The following is a 20,975-nucleotide window of genomic DNA, read 5'->3' on the forward strand; positions in this document are numbered from 1 at the left end:
GAAAAGGAGTCTTCCTTTTTCCTCATTAACGAAGTGGCAGTGAGCTGCCGAGATGGAGCAAGGGCCTTTTTCAACTCAAGTTCCTGCTCTCCCCTCACTGCCACAGGAGCAGTTAGAATGCTGCAGAGTGGAAAGGTAGCTCTGTGGTTAAGACTCTTGCAGAGGACCCCAGGTTTTCCAATACAGGGTGGCTCACAACTACCTGGAGCTGTAGTTCCAGGGAACCCAGAGCCTTCTCCTGGAACAAGGTACAGACATTTTTTTTTCCCTTTCAAGATAGGTCTCTGTGTCACCTTGGCTATCCTGGAACTTGCTCTGTAGACCAGGTTGGCCTCGGGCTCCCAAGTGCCGGGATTAAAGGTGTGTATTATCACAATTTTGAATTCTAGCATGGCGAGTGGAGGCCGGAGGGAGGTAATGAGACAGGACAACTGTCTTCCGGCTCTGCACTCACACCAAACTTGTAATCCCCACACACAAGGCACCTACTGGTGAGGTTGGGGAAACTCACTGGTCTGTACCACCTGAGCTTCAGAAGCCTTAATGGCACACTGGGGACTGCTCTGGGGTACCATGGGGACACAACACACAAATGTTTTTTGACTCTTTAATGGGTCATTGTGACACCGATCGTCAGCAGCGTGATATATCTCTCTTCACATGGGAATGTCAACAGCAAATCAATCATGGAACATCATAGAGCTAGAAGGTCACATGGGGTCGGTAAGAGTACTCTACATGCTAAAGTGACAGTTGTCCTCAAAGGAAGCCAGAATGTCTGTAGACCACTGTCACCTCTGAGGAAGGCTCAGCTTGTGCCCAGCTACCCAGTTAGAGGTCTCTTCACCTTACCCAGGAACAGCTGGGGAAGCACCGACTGCTCCCAGGATGCACACCCTCCACTGCAAGGCACTCAGCCCTCCACAGCTGCAGGGACAAGCCCACGATGTGTAGTGACAAACTGAGAGGCATACATTGCACTCTTCCACTGACCCCCACAATAGAACCCCAAGACAGACCACAATTCTGTTGAACAGAAGAAAATCAAAGGGCCATCCCTGTTGTCTGCAGCTGAGCTGCGGAGCCACCCACAAGGACACTTTGTCCATCTGACCTTGCAGGCTGTGGGGAGAAGCATTAACAGCTGGTCTTATCACCTCTCCACAGAGGCCACCAGTTGGAATATTTGTAGACAGCAGCATCTGGAAGGGTTCCTCCAGAGGCAGCATGGGGTCAGGAGTGGGGCCACATCAATTTGTTTGCTGTAACCCTGCAGTCCACAGCCGCCTTTGAGAATGGGAAGTGGAGCAGCCCCTTTCTGGCTAGGGTCAGGATGGCCTTCCTTGCCAAAGGAGTGCAGGTCGGAATAAAGGATAATAAAAGTTGATGCAACATAGGACCTCAGGGTCACACAGTGGAGGCCGGTGGTGTTAAATTAATGCTGGGTGTGAGACAGTACACACGACAGGAGAGGTAAGACGCATCACATCTTTCTGTGGTCTGTTGCACATCCTGGACTCTGCAACTCAGCACTGAGCCAACGTGGTCTTCATTTCCTCCAGCAGGCTGCTGAGCAGTGTGGCATCGCTGCACTTCCCGTCTACTGACACGGAGCTCTCGCCCTAGGGGATAGGCACATGCACGAATTGCCTATGTGTGAGTTTGTGTATGTGTGTGTGTGTGTGGGGGGGGGGGGGGTGCTGCAAATGTCACCTCTCCTACCCTTGCTGGAGCCTAGACCTCACTTTATTTTTTTGAAGGTATGTAACCCCAACTTGCCTGGAATGCAGTAACCCTGCCTCTGTCTCCTGAGTGCTGAGATGGCAGGTGTATGGCGTACAGCCCTCCAGGGCCGGAGACAGTTCTGAGCCCACCCTTCCCTTCCTCTTGCCTTGTGTTCCCAAACCAGATGCATCTGGAGGGCCTGGTATAACTGTGAGGGTTGGTACAGCTGGGAGGCCTCATCTAACTGTGGGAGATCGGTTGCACTCTTGGGATGGGGACCTTAGAGGACAGCCCTGGACAGGGAGGCATGTGCAGGGGAAATCCAGCCTCTTGTTGAGAGCATCCTGGGTGGCTGCAGAGCATCAGGCACTGCTGTGAGCTCACCTTCTTCACCAGCAGGCAGACATGGTGGCCCTGGATAGAGCGGCTGTACATGGAGGCACAGGAGTCTACTCGCTCCACAACTGCAACAGACAGGGGAGTCAGGTCCATGTTCCCTGGCAGGCCCTCTCCAGCCAGGACTGCCAGGACATGGGCTGAGGCCCATGCTGTGAAGGCACTCAGGCTGCAGGCCCAGGCCTGGTACAGCAAGGGTCTGACTAGGGGTGGGAAAGTAGCGTCTGTTATTTCTGGTACAAAGCCACCAAGAGTGTTATCACTGTAACATTGCTTACCGGAAAAATGGTGGTAGAAGCATATCTTTGCCAGAAGATTCTGGAAAGACATACTAATGCCATCGACTTTGATGGAGTTCATGCTCAGGTCTCCTGACTCTAGCAACTTTGCAAAGGCATCGCTGTGGGAGGACAGAGAGTGTGTGATGGCAGGGCCTGGGTGTCAGTAGTCACCTGGCATTAGGAATGCTTAGGCATGAGGGCAGCTTCAAATTCCAAGGCAGCCTGGGCACATGGGAGCATCAGAAAGTGACAGGCACACAGGGTAGTCCTCTGGGACAGAGAGGCAACCATCTGCAGTGTCACCTGCCAGAAGAGGTGGCCTCAGGTGGAGGCCACGCCTGTGATGATGGCTGAGCACTCTCATGTTACCCCTGCCTCACAGCCCACATCAGCAAACTCTACCCCTCCTTCCCTCCCCGAGCTGTGTGGTGGGGTGGAGCCACACACCTGTAGCAGGGTGTGGTGATCAGGTACGAGCTACAGCTGAAATGCAGCCGGAAGTCCAACTTCTCATGGGTGGCTCCTTCATCATCCTGCAAGGAGAAAAGCTGTAGGGTAGACTCTCCAGGCAGGCAGTTTCTTTCCTGGGATGCCTGACATCCCCTGGGGAGCGTGAGGGACCTGGACCTCAGCATAGAGTGCATACCTTGGCAATGAAGGACAGCGTGCCTTTGAGCTTCTGGGCCATGACAATGCTCTGAATGGTGAACACAAACTGGGCCTCATTGGAGACGCCTGCTGGGAGACACAGCACTCAGTGGGCCAGCACTGACCCTGGGGTGTCTGTCCTAGCTGGGTGGGATGCTAGAGTGACAGAAACAATGGGCACTGCTGCAGCCCAGCCCAATGGCCCAGGTGAAAGCCAGCATGTGCCCCAAGAGTAGCACCGAGACATGGGACATCAAGAGCTTGGGGCCTTTTGCTTCAGCTATCCCTGGGAGCTCTAGTTAAGTCCATTGTGAAGAGCCAAGGTGGTGTGACGAAGGCTAGGGCCGAAGGGTAGGCTCACCGGGAGGCAGCTGGAAAGGCACGGGCACACCGTCGTGTACCGATGAGCCCTCTGGCCTGGTCATCTTGGTGTTGAGCGAGTCCAGCACATTGAGCTCCATGTTCTTCAGGAAACTGCTGCTCTGGTTCTCCAGGATGATGGACACAGTCACCTGGCTGTCCTTCTGTAAGCTGGCTTGGATGTCATACGTCTGCATGAGCAAGGGCAGGGTCAAGGGCCAGGGACCAGCTGAGGGGAGGGAGCTCACTGCCAAGATCAAGGACAGTGACTCCACCCCACCCCTATGAAAACTGCCTGTGGGCCCCAGGCCCTCAAAATGCACTCTTCATGAAGCTGCACCCCAGTTCCTGTCTTTTTGACTCGTTGAGACAAAGTCTTGTAATGCAGCACTGGTTGGCCTTGATCTTACAATCCCCCTGTCTCTTCCCAAGGTGTATGCTGCCCAGCTGGTCGCTCTGTCTTGCTAGCAAAGCTGTCTTCAGGTGGCCTGGCTCTCCAGCTGTGGCTGGGCTGCAGAGAGTGCCCTACACTGATGCTTGAGCTTGGTGCCCAGCTGCTACTGCTGCCAGCCCCGCAAGGCTTCTGAGGATGGGTCTGCTCCGCCAATGGCCCTCCCTGCAGCAACCCAAGTGTCACTTACCACTTTAATGTAGGGACTCTCAGCCAGAAGGCAGTAACTGGACATGGGCTGGGGAGGAGAGATAGGCTCGTCAGTTGTGGGTGACAGGGACTAGGCTACAGAACCATGCTTGGGGATGGCCAGTTCCCAAAACATGAGAGCTACCAGATGTTGCAGGTCATGGATCCTTCACCAAGCACAGGTCACAAAGCAGCTTGCACAGGCCCCTGGGTCCTCTCCAAACAGAACCCACGTGGCACCCTTGGGTTGGCATGTTGTCAAGAATGCTCACCGGGATAGGCTCCTCCTCCTCCTCTGCTGCTGCACCATTCTCCAGAGGCGCCACTTGCTTCTTCTTAGCTTTCTTCTTGTCTCGTGGCCTCTCCTCCTTCTCCTTCTCCTTTCTGTGTTTCTTCTTCTTGTGCCGGGATGATTTCTGAAGCAGAGTCTGGGCTCAGGCCCCATGTCTCCCACAGTCTGGGCTCAGGCCCCATGTCTCCCACAGAGGCACCCTTTACTCATTGTCTCCCCTCATACTACATGGTGAGGACCTCAGGAGAGCAGATAGGACAGCAAAACCAGGAATTGCACAAGTCTCCATAGCTGGAGGAAGCCAGCCCTGGCAGACACTAGACCCTTGGGGCTGACAGATGAGTGGCAGGAGCAGAGGGAAGAGGACTGCACAGCACAGATCAGCGAGACTGTCACTGCACAGGAAGGATAGCCCTATTGGCCACACCACGAGGAAGAAACACTCAGCAGTGTGCCTATATTTGTATCATCCAGGGGCAAATGGACTAGCATTATGGCTGGCTGGCTGACAGACACGAGGCCCAGTCCCACACTGGAGCAACAACACATGGCCATGAGTAGGAGCCAGGCTCCAACACAGCACACATGGAGGCTTCAATGTGGGGCTTGGGGCTAGGTTGATGGCTTCGTGGTTAAGAGTGCTTGCTGTTGAGGTCCATTGGACTTGCAAACTTTATATGCCCCAGTACAGGGGAACGCCAGGGCCAAAAAGTGGGAGTGGGTGGGTAGGAGGGTGAGGGGGAAGGTATGGGGGACTTTTGGGATAGCATTGGAAATGTAAATGAGGAAAATACCTAATTAAAAAAAAAAAAAGAGCCGGGCGTGGTGGCGCACGCCTTTAATCCCAGCACTCGGGAGGCAGAGGCAGGCGGATTTCTGAGTTCGAGGCCAGCTTGGTCTCCAGGTCTATACAGAGAAACCCTGTCTCGAAAAACCAAAAAAAAAAAAAAAAAAAAAAAAAAAAAAAGAGTGCTTGCTGTTGAATCACAAGGACCTCAGATCCTACACCACAAACAACCAAAGTCAACTTTAAAAAGACAAAATAAGGGGCTGGAGAGATGGCTCAGCAGTTAAGAGCCACTCTTCCAGAGGTCCTGAGTTTAATTCCCAGCAACCACATGGTGGCTCACAACCATCTTTAATGGGATCCCATACCCTCTTCTGGTTTGTCTGAATACAGCTACAGTGTACTCAAGTACATAAAATAAATCTTTAAAAGTAAGTAAGTAAATAAATAAATAAATAAAGAGCAAGAGAGGCTCTCACTGAGAGCAAGGCGTTAGAGGCCACTGAGTGTGAGACTCCCTGTCAGGAACTGTCTAGAACAGGAACATCCAGAGACAGCGAGTAAATGTGAGATGACCTGGGTGATGGAAGGTTCTGGAATGAGATGGTGTTGTGGTGCACTGCTTAGAAACTGCACTGGAAGTACTAGATCCCTTTCAGAGGCTAAAGCATGAGGACTGCAGCCATCTCTTGAGGACACCACTACTGTGACCCCTTGTGAGCAGGCCTACTGTCCTGGGGTTCAGGCACAGGCCTGCCAGGGGCTCCTTGCCACAGCCTTGGGGTGGCTTGTCTCGTGCCTCACCCTTTCTTGGTCATGATCCACGTGGTCCTCCTCGTCCTGGGGCTCTTCCCCTTTGAGAACCTCACACTCATCCTTAGGGGAGGTGATAGTGCTTGCAGCAAGTTCTTCCTGTAGTCAGGAGGGTCAGGGTCAGCTTTTGGGGAGGGGTGCAGTGGTATTCCAGACTGTTCATGGGTTCCAGCTTTAGGAGCAGTAAGAGAACTTTGACTCCCACATAATCAGTGCTGTTCCACTTGAGGGCTGGGGACATCCTCCAAGGGATGCCTTGGGGACAAACGTCCTGCTGGCTACCCCTCTGCGTCATTGAACCCTAGCAAGTACAGAGTCTCACAGGACAGCAGACATAGACCACAAAGTACAGAAGTGCCAGCCCATGAGGCTTGACTCCAGTCTTTTATTGGCACTTGTGTGTGGCTCTGATTGCAGGGGATGCCTGCCACTTGCTGGCTCCTGGGGATACAAATGAGACCCTGAGGACACATGGAGCAGGCACTTACCATGGATGGGGCAGGAATGGGGGCAGCAGCAGGTGGCGGAGTGGTAGACAGCCAGAAGTCTAAGTCCTCACCCTGAAGCCACATGAAAAGGACTTTTGGCAAAGGCAAGGAATGCCAGGGACAAGGGCTGATCTCCAGTCAGTTGCCATTCTCCCCTCCCTATCATAGTCCAGGCCTGACACTGTGCAGCAGCCATGGTGAGTCATGCTGTGTCACTCAGCTGCTCAGCTGCACCACTTCAGCCACCAGCCATGCAGAGGACAGCTAATGACTGGAATGGTATCACGCACGGCAAAGCAGCAGGGCTGAGCAGGAGGAGTGTGTATGTGTTTTGAGACAAGTTCTCAAAGGCTAGCCTAGAAGTCAGGGCAATCCTTCTCCCCAGCCTCCCGAGTACTAGGATCTGTGAAGTGGGCAGGTGGTGCAGCCTGAGAAGTGGACCAAACATCACCAAACATCACACCTCAGATCCCACACCTCAGTGGGATCCTGGGCTTGATCCCAAAACTCAAAATGGTATTTTAGCCAGGCCTATTATCTCACCTACTCAGGAGGCCAAGGCAGGAGGATTCTAAATTCAAGGCCAGCTTGGAACAACTAGTGATATCTACTCTCAAATGCAACGTAAAAGCAGCATGAGAGCCAGCACTCGAGAGGCACAGATCTCTGTGGATTTTGAGTCTAGCCTGGTCTACATAGTGGAATCCAGGATGGCTAAAACTATATAGTGAGACTCTGTCTCAAAACAAACAAACAAACAAACAAAATAAGGGCAGAGCTGTGTGAGGGGGAAATGGAAGGAGAGGGGCTGTGATCAGATGTAAAGTGAATAAATAAATTACTGGAAAAAACGTGGCCCAGGGATGTGGCAGAGCAAGTGCCCACCTAGAGTGTAGTGTGCACAGATTCCAGCACACCCCCCTAGTCCCCCGACCCCCACCCCCACCCCCAGAGTTTGCAGAGGCCTGGCATGCACAGAGTGGCTGGCTCTCCTCCTCACAGCTTCCTGCTTTGCCCCACAACCAACATGTAGCTCTAGCTTCACAGCCAGGCTCGAGCCCCAGGTGCTCGCTCACCTTCTTGTCCTTCTTCTCTCTCTCTCTCTCTTTGGGCTTCTTCTCCTTCTTCTTGGGCTTCTTGCTCTTCTTCTCTACCCCGAGCACACCCTCCTTCTCTGGGGACTTCACCGCCTCCGCATTTCTATGTTTCTGGACAGGCAGCTTCTCACTGTCAGCCAGGGGTCTTGAGAGAGGAGGAGATGTGGGGTCACTGGGCTGAGCTGTGGCCCACCCCTGTACAGCTGGCCCTATGGGTCCGGAGGCTCCAGCGAGTGCCCACGATAGCCACGGTGCCAGGAGCCTGTGCCAGACCCTGCGCCCTTCCCAAGTGCCCCAGTGTTCCCTCCCACTTTTTTTTTTTTAAAGATTTATTTATTTATTATGTGTAAGTACACTGTAGCTATCTTCAGACACTCCAGAAGAGGGCGCCAGATCTCGTTACGGATGGTTGTTAGCCACCATGTGGTTGCTGGGATTTGAACTCTGGACCTTTGGAAGAGCAGTCGGGTGCTCTTACCCACTGAACCATCTCACCAGCCCCCCTCCCACTTTTTTTGTATGTGACAGTGTATGTCCATGCTCATGTGGGATGTGGCTGTGTACAAGTTGCTGCACACATGTCTATGATCACATGGAGGGCAGAAGTGGATGTCAGGTGTTTTTTCCTGTCCCTCTCCACTTTATCTGTTGAGACAGGATCTCTTACTGAACCTGGAGCTTCCTAATTTGGCCAGGCTGGCAGCCAATGAACTCCAGGGATCATTCAGTGCCTCAGCTGCTAGGTTTGATCTTAGTGAGTGCTGGGAAATAAACTCAGGTGCTCATGCTCACACAGTACGTGCTATACTGAGCCACTACCACAGCACACAGCACCTCCCCCGCGCCCCCCAGAATGTTCCCAAGCCCATGTACTTTCCACCTTAGGCTAAGGACTCTCAGCGCCCTGGGAACAGGAACCTCACCACCCCAGGCACAAGCTCACTCAGCAGTTTGTTCCTCACCCCTCACTTACTTATCCAGGTCAATGTCCAGCGCCCTGTAGGGGTCATTGGGGTCTTTGTCATCCTCGTCACTAGGCAAAGCATTCTAAGGCAATGGAGAGGTCAGAGTTCAGTCAACTAATAACCAAGGGCTCTGCTGGAGGCTCCTGTCCCTTCTGCTCCAAATAACAACTGCCAAGTCACACCCACATCCATACCACATGTGCCAGGTGCCCAGTGTCCTGGGCTATAGCTCAGCCTTCAGTGGCACACACAGCTGGGGCTGCCAGCTCAAAGAGTGGAGTAAAATACTGCCCATCATGGAGGGCTTGTGCAACAGGTCAATGTGTGGCTGTCTACGCATAGGGAGCCTTCCCTTTTAGGGACACACAGACAAGCTCGTTGTAACCAAGGCTAAAAGAGCTGAGAAGGCGCTAACCTCTGGCATCTCCTCAGTGATAATGTCCACACGCTGGGCGGGGGCAATGTCCTCATCACTCTCCGTGGGGAGAGAGCTATGGCGCCGCTTGCCCTTCTCCTTCTTCTTCCTTTTCTTGTCCTTCTCCAGCCGCTGCCGGTGTCGCCGTTGCTCCTCCAGTTTCACATACTGGTCTGACATGGGCATACCTGTGGGGAAGCGTGGATGGTTACAACTCAGGGACCAAGAACCCCATCAGGTCCTAACCATGAACTTAGAGCCAGCAGACACTTGCCTGGAACTTTCAGAGGCACTGAGAGGTCGATCTGTACCACAGGAATGTGCTCCACACCTGGTGCATCCTGGTATCGCTGAAGGAAGAGCACAGAGTGTCAGTGAACCTCAGGGACTTAGGAGGAAGGAAGAGGGGACCCTGAGAGTAAGGCTCCCAGTGCAGCCGGGGAGTACTGCCCATAAGGTAAGCTGCAGGCTCACAGACAAGAGCAGGGCCCTGGAATGTGATGTCATAGGGTTGCGAGGAAGCAGGAGCTAACTGTAACCTTGCTACAGTTAGGGTTAGAGCCAAATCTATCCATGATGGTCTTTTCTCTTTTCTTTCTTTCCTTCCTTGGACACAGGGATTTTGGGGGCACATAGTTTTGCTTAAAACTATGTAGCCAAGGGCAACAGTAATAGAGAATTCCATCTCTACCTCCTGACTGCTGAGATGACCCCACTTGGTTGAGGTGGTGCTGTGGATGGGACCCAAGGTTCATCCATGCTACACAAGGGCTTTACCCGATACCACTGTAGGGTCCGCCCACAGAAGCTGAAACCTCCTAGGAACATGAGGATCTAACAGGCCAGGCACCTGCCCATGTGGATCCAGCACTTCCCGTGGGTACAATAAGCCAGCTGGGTAGAATGCCTTCCTCAAGGCAGTGGTCACTGCCCCTGGGGCCTCATCTAAACCATTCAGAGCTCTCCATCAAGACCTGGATGCAGCACAGTCCTGCTCAGCTACAGCTGGGACTACCCAGGCACAGCCCCCACCCGCCCCCCAAGACACTGCCATGATTACATCACTCTCTTAGGCTTCAGCTTGGCAGCTGGGGAGGGATGCTCAAGGATACCACTTGCCTTCTGCGGGGATGGGGAGCTCTTGATGTAGAAGGGGTTGTTGGCTTGTTCCTGCTTCCGGGCCTCTCGCCGCTGTGGGAATAGAACTGCACATGAGCATGTGTCTCAGAGACATGCCCGTCCAGTTCCCAAGACCCCAGGTGGGCAGCGAGGCGCCACAGTAGGAAATGTGAGAACCACCTCCAGGGGCAGAGCTCACGGGTGGGCAGACTGCCTGAGGTTCCTGCCTCCTGGGAACAGAAATGGCCTGGTCTGCCCACTCTGAGCCTCAGCCTCCAACCACCATTCCAACTCCTGCAGGTTCAGAAGCCTACGCTAGTGTTCCTGCTGAACATCCAGAAAGGGGAGATCAGCCGGGCAATGGTGGAGCACGCCTTTAATCCCAGCACTCGGGAGGCAGAGGCAGGCAGATTTCTGAGTTCGAGGCCAGCCTGGTCTACCAAGTGAGTTCCAGGACAGCCAGGGCTACACAGAGAAACCCTGTCTCGAAAAAAACAAAAAACAACAACAACAAAAAAAAAAACCCCAAAAAACCAAAAAGGGGAGTTCATGGAGGGTGGGGGGCTTCCCTAGACAAGAGGACAAGGTAGAAATCAAAGGTCCTCTGGCTTCTGTGTCACAGGCTATGTGTGGCAGCACAGCTGAGCCCCAGGTGCCCCTAAGCCTGACAATCAGCTACTCTTGTGAACATACCCCAGTTCAGGCTTCTGCCCTGTGCTGGGTGCTACTGAAATGGCATGCTCACCCGAGCCAGCTCCTCTTCATCCTCCTCAGGCTGCCGGCGCCGAGTGTGCCTCGGCTCTTCTTCATGGAAGATGGCCTTGGGTTTCTCATCTTCAGACTCACTGTCTGAAGGTGGCTCATTGATCCAGGCATCCAGGTCTAGGCTGGAAGTACAGAGGGGATCACACAGTGTCCTTGTCTCCTTTGTGTTGTCCTACCATGACCATTGTAAGCATTAATCCTTGGCAGAGGGCCACCATGCAAAAGAGACATCTTTCCACACCAGTACCCCAGGGATTAAGCAACCAGGGGTGCCACAGCCTCCTGACAGGAGACACAGAGATGGAAAGGTAGGAAGCTTGGGAGGAAACAACAGAATAGGAAAAATACAGGAACCATGGAATCTGACAAGGGGACTCCTAGAGGACCAGGGAACAGGGGGTGCAACAATCCCTGGATGGAGTGACTTTATGTGAGTGAGCAAGGGCAGGCTGTCTAGTCCCAGGGCCACTTCTTGTCACCTTGGCTGATGGCAGGTCATGGGGATGAAAGCCCTTTTCTAATTTCCTAGATCAGGGACCATTTCAGTGACTCCAGCCATCTCTCTTCCACATCCCCAATCCTCACCCTTCAGGAACTGGGACCTTTTTCTGAGCCTTGGGGGCCACAGGGTTCAGTTCACCAGCAAACAAGGCGCTCACTTCCTCAGCCACCGGCACACCTTTTGCTTGCAGCTTCTGGACATGCTTGACCAGCTGCAGGATGCAAGACGCCTAGGAGAGCAGCAGCCAAGAATGGATACCTGTCCAGAGCCACTCAGCCACTTGGAGAGGACTCGGACAGGTATCTGAGAATGGAGTGTTGGTCCCTGGCCTCTATCCATGTACATCAGCTATAGACCTACTTATGTCTGTAACTATCTCAGACAAGGAAAGACAAGCCTTATCAGGGTCAGAACAGGAGGAAGCTCAGTTCAAATGGAGAAGACTACATGTAATGTCACCTCCTGTAGAGCCACCTATGGCCACTCAGTCCTGTGCTGGCTCTAATTCTGTACAAGGCAGCCCTTGCTACCATGCCGCCCAATCCATCCCAACAAACATCAAGGTATGGCTCAGTGTGGGTTCACACTTCCCACTGGGCTCAACCATGGATGAATCACAAGCAGACCTAACCTCTTCAAAGAAGGGTCCCCTGAGATTTATCAGAAGCCACATGGCACCTGGCTCGGTGAGAGCCTATATTACCATGGGGTGCCAAAAGCAGCCTTGGCCACTGGGCCCCAATACTCAGGTATTGAGTCACAACGGCCCAGGACCGTTGGCATGTTGACTCAGTGACACAACACATGCCTGACACATACAAGCTCCTACTCTAGAACAGACAGACAAAGATGGTCCCAAACGAGCTATCCCACATAGCAGCAGAGCCCTGCCCACCCACACCACCTCCTACCCAGACTCTCAGGTCCATTCACACCCAGTCCCTGCTCACTGACCCCAAGCCCCAGGTGGGCAGAGCTAGGATAGAGACTCAAACAACTCACTTCAGAAAAAGGAGAAAAATCTGTTCAATCTACTGGCTCTGCTGGGACCAAGGACTTGGAAGGGGGCCAAGGGTGTCTCCAGAGTGTCCCTGGTAACAGCACTGGGGTTATGTGCTATGCAGGGAGCTATGGTACCTGTAGGAGATTGCCTGGCTGCAGGACCTCTGTGGTGGTGTATGGAGTGTGGGTTGTGGGGGCCCACAGGGCATGAGCACACACAGCCACTGCCAGGTTAAGGTTAGTCTCAGCTAGGAGCAGAACCTCCAGCTTGCAGCCTTACCCGCTCCTGCACCTCCAGGTCGGCGCTCTGCACAAACTGTGGCAGTCGCTCCACCAGTAGCTGGGTGACCTCCTGTGCAGCCTCAGTGTCAGCAGCCTGCTCCTTCTGCTGCAGGATGGACGCGTACAGCTTTACCACGTTCTGCACATACACAGCCTGGATATGGCCGGGCAGTGTGGTGACCTTGGGCCGCAGCATGGCCTCCAGGGTTTGCTGGGGCCCCTGTAGGTGCCTGGGGGACAGGGGCTGCATGAGGCTACTGAGCATTCCCACACACCCATATCACAAGTACGTCAGGCCAGGCAAGGCAACGTGGGAGCTAGGTTTCTCAGCTAAAGCACAACCCTGGGGCACCTGCTCTTCCTATGCACAAGTGGGAAACCAAGAACCGTGAGTTCCACAAAGGGTCATTGTTTATGAAACAGAAGCAGGGCTGGAGAGATGGCTCAGCAGTTAAGAACACTGACTGTGCTCCCAGAGGTCCTGAGTTCAGTTCCCAGCAACCACATGGTGGCTCACAACCATCTGCAATTGAGTCTGATGCCTTCTGGTGTGTCTGAAGAGAGCAGTGGTGAGTATGCGTAAAATTAAAAAAAGGAAAAGGAAACAATAGCAAAGATGTGACTGCCATAGTAGATGACACAGGGCAGAGGACCTACGTGATCTGTATGGTTGACTTGCTGCCATTGATTTGTTCCTGGTAACAAGCATTTGCCTGATATGAACGAGACCCTGGGTTTGATTTCTAGCACCACAAAAACTGAATACTCATCAATAACTTCTCCTGGCATCCATGTGCTGTGCTGTGAGGTTCAAAGAGGAGGCTCCCACTGGATCCTCAAAGGACAACTTATACATAGCCTCCATGGGCTGAGCTCTGGGGCAAGGGAAGTGCTAGGCAAATTTTGTGTTTTGTCCAGAGAAATGTGCTCCCCAGGAGATTTCTGTGACAGACTGACAACAAATCTACACCTCTCTTGGTCACAACTGTCATGTGTCCTCTAAGCAGGTGTAAGAGGCGAAATGGAGGTGCTGTAGCCACCCCAGCCCACCCACCTAACAGCCCTGGAGCCTGGCGGGAGGAGCTCACGATCAGCACTGTATGCTGAGTCACCTGAAGCAGACGTGAGCTGCCTCACGGTCTAGAAGGCACCCTCCTCTCCACAGCCAGTGTGACCCAAATTGTCCAAGCCACTCCATGGAAGGAGACAGGAGATCACTTGGGCAGAGCTGCCCAGAAGTGACCATTGTCAGGCAAAGGATCTGTCTGCGTACATGTCCCCACACTAGGCCACCTCCAAGGGCCGCCCCGACTCACTCTGAGAACTCCCCGCAGATCCAGGCAGCAGCATAGAGCACCTCACAGATACCATTGCGTTGGGTGCTGCTGGCTACCAGGTGAGCACTGTCAAGCAGTGAGGACATCTGCGACACAGCAAATTTGCGAATGGCCTTGACCCGGATGGCCACGTCCAGCATCTGTGCAGCAATGAGGTGGCCATGGCGGGTGCCCTCCAGCCTTGTCAGCTCCACAAGGATGCTGATGTACCACTCAAAGTTGGTGATGTGCTGGTAGTTAGACTGGCTACAGATGTCAATGATCTTGGTGAGCAGTTCATCGCGATAGGTGGTGCCCTCGGCCTTGTCCACGTGAGTCATGAGCTTCTTCACAATCTCCATCAGGTTCTTCTTGGACACCTGTGGGGAACAGGCAGCTGTGGCCATCCGTGAACACTGACAACCAAGATGGAACTCATGAGCCCAAGAAGGATAGCTTCCTCCTCAGACAGCAGAACTGTATCAGACCAAGGGAGATTGAGAGACTCTTGTATTTGGTATCAAATTCCATCCCCTATAGCCTGGACAGGTGCCATTGACTGACCGCAGCAGGTTCAGGCTGCTGTCCCAGCCTGGATAGGAATGACCCAAGTATCGAAGCTTCACAGGTCCCCCATCCTGGTCACAGGGACACATACCATTCCATAGAGCAGGTCAAGGGCACGCAGGCGGATGGACTCGTCCTTGTCATCCAGGCACTGCAGGATCAGGTCCTTGTGGGACTGCACAGACTTGGGGTGTGTCTTCAGGATTTTAGACATGGCCAGCAGCCCCAGGTACTTTACTGTGAAGACCAAGTAGCCATTAGCTTGGGGACAGCAAGTGAAATATTATGACCCATGGGCATATCAGGGGTGTTGCCTTTAGCTGATGGCCACTTTTGTAAGCCCCACCTTACCCAGGAAGCCACGGTGGAGGCTTGTACCCAGCCTCTCACAGCATGTCTACAGGCACAGCCCTCTGGAGACTGGAGGAACAGGACTATAAACCCAGCTCCAGAGCGTTATAAGCTCCGGTCTTCACAGGCACTGGCCTTCCCAAGCACAGACCCACACACGGACACACAATTATGAATGACAAAAACTTACAAATAACTTAAAAATACATGTTATTCGCCAGGCATGGTGGTGCACGCCTTTAATCCCAGCACTTGGAAGGCAGAGGCAGGCGGATTTCTGAGTTCAAGGCCAGCCTGGTCTACAGAGTGAGTTCCAGGACAGCCAGGGCTACAGAGAGAAACCCTGTCTCAAAAAAAAAAAAACCAAAAACCAACCAAACAAACAAACAAACACATACATGTTATTAAAAAAAAAAAAAAGAACCCTGCTGGGAATAGTGTTGTACATCTTTCATCCCAGCACTCAGGAGGCAGAGACAGATGGATAGATCTTTGTGAGTTTAGGCCAGCCTGGTCTATAGAGTGAGTTCTAGGACAGCCAAAAAAGGAAAAGAAGAAAGAAAGAAAAGCACCCCAATGATGCTGTGTCTGAGGACCCTGTCCACAAGCTCTAAAGGTCACTGCTAGCCAAAATAACAGTGACTGCTGGCCCAGTGCAGGCCTCATGAAAAATGAAGGGAGAGGCTGAAGCAGGAGCCACAGATGACACCTGTGCACCTGAAGCCTTACTTGTGACAGGTTTTGAGGTAGTCACATCAACAGATGGCCCAGAGATGCTTTCCTGAGAGACTGTGGTGTGAAGTAGGGCTGAGAACCCCTGGGCCCTATGAGCAAGTCTATCAGGCCTGGCTCTACTGTAGACAACAGCCTGCCACTTGGTCTGGTAAGCATCAGATGACACTGACACAGCCCCCATTCTGGAACAGGTTTAAGCAGAAAGCAGTGTAGGGACATACGGAAGGCAGTAGTGGGTTGCTTCATGCTTCCCTGGGGCTCAGGGCAAGGTTAGCCAGACTTCGGTGAGGGCTACCACTCTATCCACAAAGCCCTCCAGCAGGATCAGCATGAGCACAGCAGAGGGCTGAGGACCCAGGAGCATTTGGTCCCCTAGTGTGAGATTTCTGAATCCCAGGCATGGCATTCAGGTGTGACAGCCAGGGAAGGCAGCAGTGACTTACAGTTCTGGTCGGAGTCTTCTATCAGTATCCTCAACTTCTGAACGCATAGCTGAGAGGAGGAAAGCCACACTGGTCTGCACCCCACCATCATGCCCAGCAACCCACCACCAGCCTTGACCAAGAGCATGCATCAGGGGACAGGTTGGGCAGGTGACTGCAGCCTTTGCTTTGGGGACCCTGCTCAGCATGACTAAGTGGACTGGCAGGCGCCAGTGAGGACAAGTGGGAGCAAGTACTGGGGCTACAGAGTGTCCATAGCAGCTGCCCAGGCAGGCTGACTCGGTCCCCACAGGGCAGGTGGAAGTACAGTGAAGAAAGGAGGTGCCTGTGGGAGGGCTGGGGCTGGAGGACTTTCTTCATGCTTCAAGCTGTTCAAGAAAAATGAACTTGGAAGTGACCACTGCAATCATTTCCAGACCGGCTGAGGAGCCCCACTCGTGCTGATGAGCACAGGCCCGGAGACAGACGCACCTGGATGCTGGCGCTGTGGTTGGGCATCCCAGAAGACAATGAGATGAGCACTGGGACACATGGAGGTTAAGGTTAGTAGCCCTGGGTCAGACACTGACACCTACTAACCCATCCCACCAACAGGGACCTGGCTGACTGGCTCACAGGAGGCTTGACGCTGCACGTTCAGAAGGCAGATGGACAGGTTGGACCTTGGGAAGCCAGGGGATCTGGCCTGGGTCTCCCATCCTCGCTAATAGGAGTGGCTCTTAGACCTAAAGTACTGGTACATAAGACAGGATCACACAGCTACTATTCCTCTCTGGGATCTGGGGTGCAGATCTGTGCTGAGCAAAGTAGGCTGGAGACCCCTCAAGAACCCTGAATGCTCATGGTTTTAGGGAGCCCTCAGATGACAACACTCCACACATCATAGGCTATGGCTGGAACATGGAATGAGCTCACTACCAGGGAGGGGTTCAGAAACCCTACCTTCTCTGCCTGTGGCTGACAGCTGGGTCCTGTCACTGGGGTACAGCTGCAAGGATAGCCATATGACCTGCGGACTCCCCTGTGATCACTGTGACCTTAAGATCTTATCTCAGAGCTCATATCTTCAAGGCACCTTCCCCTCTTTCCTTACTGTTCCCTCCACCCAGGCAAGACATCAGGGGAAGAAGGCCATGTTCAATCATAAGTCCAAGGGTGCTGGGCCCACGTTCTAACTCTCTAGGTGTGTTGCACATGCGTGTGCATGTGTGTAAAGACAAAGGTAAAGAGCAGGCCTCCTTGGCAATCCTTCCTACCAGGATTTTTTGAGCCAGGTTCTCCTGCTGATCCTGGAACTCACTGACTGGCTAAAATTCCTGGGATCTGCCTCTGCCTGCTGGCTTCCCGGTGCTAGGGTTACAAAGCCCAGTCCTGACCTGTGCTGTATGTGCACTCAATTCCCTATGCCTGCAGAGTGACCACACGGCCACCTCTTAGGTCTGCTCCTATGGATCTGTGGTTGACATAGCTATCTCAGCTCAGTTCTGCTGGAGGAGCATGGAGGCCTGGAAAATGGGATGTGGCCTGCAAAGCAGAAACCTGTGGGTCTTGGGCTCTGTCCCCAAGCAGGGGATAACCTCTCAAATTTGCAAAGTGGCCTGAGGAAGGGCTGGGAATAAGCCATGCAGAGTTTATGCCACCCTGTAGAAGAAGGCTTGGGAAGGGGACACTAGCTGCCTCATCCAGGGGATGCTCTGGGTCCTGTCGCTCAGGCCTCTCTGCTCCTTCCAGCAGGAGGAACTGAACCCTCTCCCAGCTCAGTAGCAATCAGAGAGCAAGCACTGTTGACTCCACCCCACCTCCTAGCAGGGCAGTCAGCACACTCACCGGCAATTACGGTGTTCACACACTCGTACAGCAGGGACATGGCAGAGGTGCTGAGAGAAAGGAAGAAATGTAGACCCAGCCCAAGTGTCATACACAAACAGGTCACACTGCTGGGCTCCATGGGAACAGTACCATTGCCACCCTTCTAAAGCCCAGTGACACCATGACTCCTGTGGCTCCTCTTAGGCAGGGGATGCAGGCCAACACTGACTTCTCCCACCCCCAACCCTGTCCCTTTATGTGCCATGTGTGTGCCATGATGGCCTGCAGCTCCTCTGGTGCCACCCTTCCACAGCTCAGCTCTGGAGCCCCAGGATGGTAAAGGACTACATGAATGCAGGGCTCAGTATGAGTCCAGGTCAAAGCTGACTCAACTGAGTATAGTGGTGCACACTTAAAATCCCAGCTCCCAGGGGAGTTGTGTGAATTCCAGGCAAGCCTGGGCTACGAAGCAAAATGTGCCAAAAAAAAAAAAAGAATCAGAGTAGCCTCAGTCAGTGAGACAGGAGGGTATGGTGGACAAGGGTCGTGTCAGAATGGCATCAATGTCCCTGCCCAGGGGTGGCAGCCAAGGAATAGCTACCTGTGAATGAGGTTGGTGAGAGGCTCGATCAGCTTCTTGCCCAGCCTGGGCTCCAGGGGAGTCAGGGCACCAAACTATAGGGACAGAGGTGCTGTGGTCACCAGGATGCCTGCAGGCCATGGACCCAGGCCCAGCACACCCCATCCCTCAGCACTTACCAGCTTGATGATCTTGATGAGGACCCAGTTGTTGGTGGAGGATGTCATGAGCTTGAAAAACAGTGGAGCCAGAGATAGGTAGTTTTTAGGGTTGCGGCGTGCCAGCTCGCAGATGACATTAACAGCCGCAGACTGTACCCCTGAGGACCAAGAAAGGGGTCCACATCAGCAAAGAGTGGAACATTCTACTACCAAGGTAGTATCTCTGTCAACAAGGGCATCCCTGTGTACAGGGACTGTTGCCATCAGTAACAATGATACCCACAGAGCAGGACACATCTATCACAGCAAAGGAGGCTTCCCTATCTGTGCTACAGGACTATGGAAGCCTAAGGACACACTGGAGATTGTCACCATGCACATGGCTAGCTAGAATCCCAGGCAAGTGGCACAAAACAGTTCCTGGATTGCACCAAGCAGAGGGGAGCTGAGGAAACACTGCTCCTGCCCAGTATAAACATGGTATTTTTTTATACTCTGCCACTTTAAATATTTTTTTTTTTTTTTTTTTGGTTTTTCGAGACAGGGTTTCTCTTTATAGCTCTGGCTGTCCTGGAGCTCACTTTGTAGACCAGGCTGGCCTTGAACTCAGAAATCCGCCTGCCTCTGCCTCCCAAGTGCTGGGATTAAAGGCGTGCGCCACCACGCTCGGCTCAAGATTTATTTTTTGTGAGCATTTGCTGACATGTACAGCTGTGCACATGTGTGTAGAGCCTAGAGACTGAAAAAGGGTGTCAGGTCCCCTGGATCTGGAGTTATAAATGGCTGTGAGCCACCATGCAGGTGTGCTGAGAACTTAACCTAGGTCCTCTGCAAAAGCAGCCAGTGCTATAACCACTGAGCTGTCTCCAGCTGTACTTCTCCTGGGTATGGATGTGGGAAAGAGACTTCTCTATGGTATAGGCATCCTTAGGTTACCCATGTTCATACAAGCAACTCCAATGAACTCTCAGACTTTTAAGGCAGACCTGAGTGGTGTAGGCGGCATTTGCTACTCTGTGGGTTCTTCTTTCTTCTACCCTTCTCCACCCTCTTTCCACCCCTAACACTAGATAGGAGGGAAAAAAAAGTGACAGAGGGAAAGGGGACATTATTTTTTGTTTACTTCCTCCTGATTAGAAACATGGTGTTTCTTGGGTCAAGTTTGATATTCGCCATCAGGATATCTAATTTTTTTTCATCTTATTGTTCTTTATAACAAACAGAGGCCAATAACCAACCAACCAACAACCCACCCTTCCTCTCTGGGCCTGTGATGTATATGCTCAGCCCAGGGAGTGGCACTATTAGAAGATGTGACCCTTTTGGAATAGGTGTGTCACTGTGGGTGTGGGCTTTAAGACCCTCATCCTAACTGCCTGGAAGCCAGTCAGATGAAGATGTAGAACTCTCAGCATCTCTTCCACCATGCCTGTCTGGATGCTGCCATGCTCCTACCTTGATGATAATGGACCTGTGAACCTGTGAACCTGTAAGCCAGCACCAATGAAATGTTGACCTTATAAGACTTACCTTGGTCATAGAGTCTGTTCACAGCAGTAAAACCCTAAGACAGAGCCCTAGCATTTATATAACCTCTGAAAAGTCCCCAGAATTCCAAACATTATACATCACAGAAACTATCTGCAGCTGGTAAAACCACGCTTCTGCTAGAGCAGGAGGCAAATCATAGCCAGCTGCTATGAACAGTCCAGAAGCAGCCTCACATCACACACCTGGGATTAAAACAAAACCATTCTTACAGTATTTCTGTGCATGGTCACTACTGACTGGGATTGTTTCTTTGGTCTGTCACTGCTGCCCTGTGTGGGAGGGGACAGACTGGACATGGATGACATTTGTTCTCTCAAGGAAAGGTTCACATAGCCCTGGGCTAAGCCACCCTACTTCAGCACTCACATGCTCATAGAAGCACAAACTGATACCAACCCTGCTGGAATCCCTTAGCCTCCACTGCAAGGAGCCTCTGAGACTTCCAGGGTGACAGCTCTGCTCTCTATGCCCCTGCCTCAGGATGACACCAAAAAGACTGCCCAAGGCATAGAGGGGCTAGAGACAGGGAAGATCAAGTGGCCAATGCTTACCAGTTGTCAAATCTGTCCTATCTAGTGAAGTCCCAGTAAGATCTGCTTCCCTAAGATGGGAGGAGCAATTCTTGCCAGCTCAGCAGCTGTACAGGGCAATGAAGAGCCCCACCTCCGCAAGAAGAAGGCCCTGCCATGCCCAGCCTCAGTCACTGCTTACTTTTCTAAGGCTGGAGCCAGGCTGGCCTTGAACACCTGACTTTCTGCCTCCACTGCCAGGTATGTGCTACCATGCCTGCTCTTTATGGTGCTGGGGATGGGGTCCAGATTTCCGTACATGCCAGGTGGGCATTCTATCACCGAGCGCAGCCTTTGCTTTTCTACTTTTTACCTG

General features: G+C 52.7%; 1 protein-coding gene across 2 annotated transcripts in view; it reads right to left on the reverse strand.

The window, feature by feature from the left end:
* Positions 1-593: 593 nt before the first annotated feature.
* Ap3d1 (adaptor related protein complex 3 subunit delta 1) overlaps positions 594-20,975 on the reverse strand; it is a 37,269-nt gene continuing 16,887 nt past the window's right edge. The window contains exons 7-31 of one of the 2 annotated variants that reach the window (XM_021173740.3): positions 18,558-18,697; positions 18,400-18,473; positions 17,817-17,866; positions 16,461-16,510; positions 15,990-16,038; positions 14,552-14,697; positions 13,894-14,273; positions 12,576-12,807; positions 11,377-11,522; positions 10,772-10,913; positions 10,027-10,098; positions 9,182-9,257; positions 8,908-9,095; positions 8,501-8,574; positions 7,507-7,672; positions 6,431-6,502; positions 5,934-6,041; positions 4,323-4,466; positions 4,052-4,099; positions 3,412-3,601; positions 3,049-3,137; positions 2,850-2,935; positions 2,400-2,521; positions 2,110-2,189; positions 594-1,622 (exon numbers count right to left, since the gene is read on the reverse strand). In XM_021173740.3, the coding sequence (XP_021029399.1) occupies positions 1,527-1,622; positions 2,110-2,189; positions 2,400-2,521; positions 2,850-2,935; positions 3,049-3,137; positions 3,412-3,601; positions 4,052-4,099; positions 4,323-4,466; positions 5,934-6,041; positions 6,431-6,502; positions 7,507-7,672; positions 8,501-8,574; positions 8,908-9,095; positions 9,182-9,257; positions 10,027-10,098; positions 10,772-10,913; positions 11,377-11,522; positions 12,576-12,807; positions 13,894-14,273; positions 14,552-14,697; positions 15,990-16,038; positions 16,461-16,510; positions 17,817-17,866; positions 18,400-18,473; positions 18,558-18,697 (3,020 nt within the window). In that variant the 3' untranslated portion in view covers positions 594-1,526. The remainder of the gene's footprint in view (positions 1,623-2,109; positions 2,190-2,399; positions 2,522-2,849; positions 2,936-3,048; positions 3,138-3,411; positions 3,602-4,051; positions 4,100-4,322; positions 4,467-5,933; positions 6,042-6,430; positions 6,503-7,506; positions 7,673-8,500; positions 8,575-8,907; positions 9,096-9,181; positions 9,258-10,026; positions 10,099-10,771; positions 10,914-11,376; positions 11,523-12,575; positions 12,808-13,893; positions 14,274-14,551; positions 14,698-15,989; positions 16,039-16,460; positions 16,511-17,816; positions 17,867-18,399; positions 18,474-18,557; positions 18,698-20,975) is intronic. The other variant, XM_085843018.1, reaches the window with a different exon arrangement.

Source organism: Mus caroli, unplaced genomic scaffold, assembly GCF_978045245.1.
Source record: "Mus caroli unplaced genomic scaffold, Mus_caroli_1 scaffold_9, whole genome shotgun sequence".
NCBI lineage: Eukaryota > Metazoa > Chordata > Mammalia > Rodentia > Muridae > Mus > Mus caroli.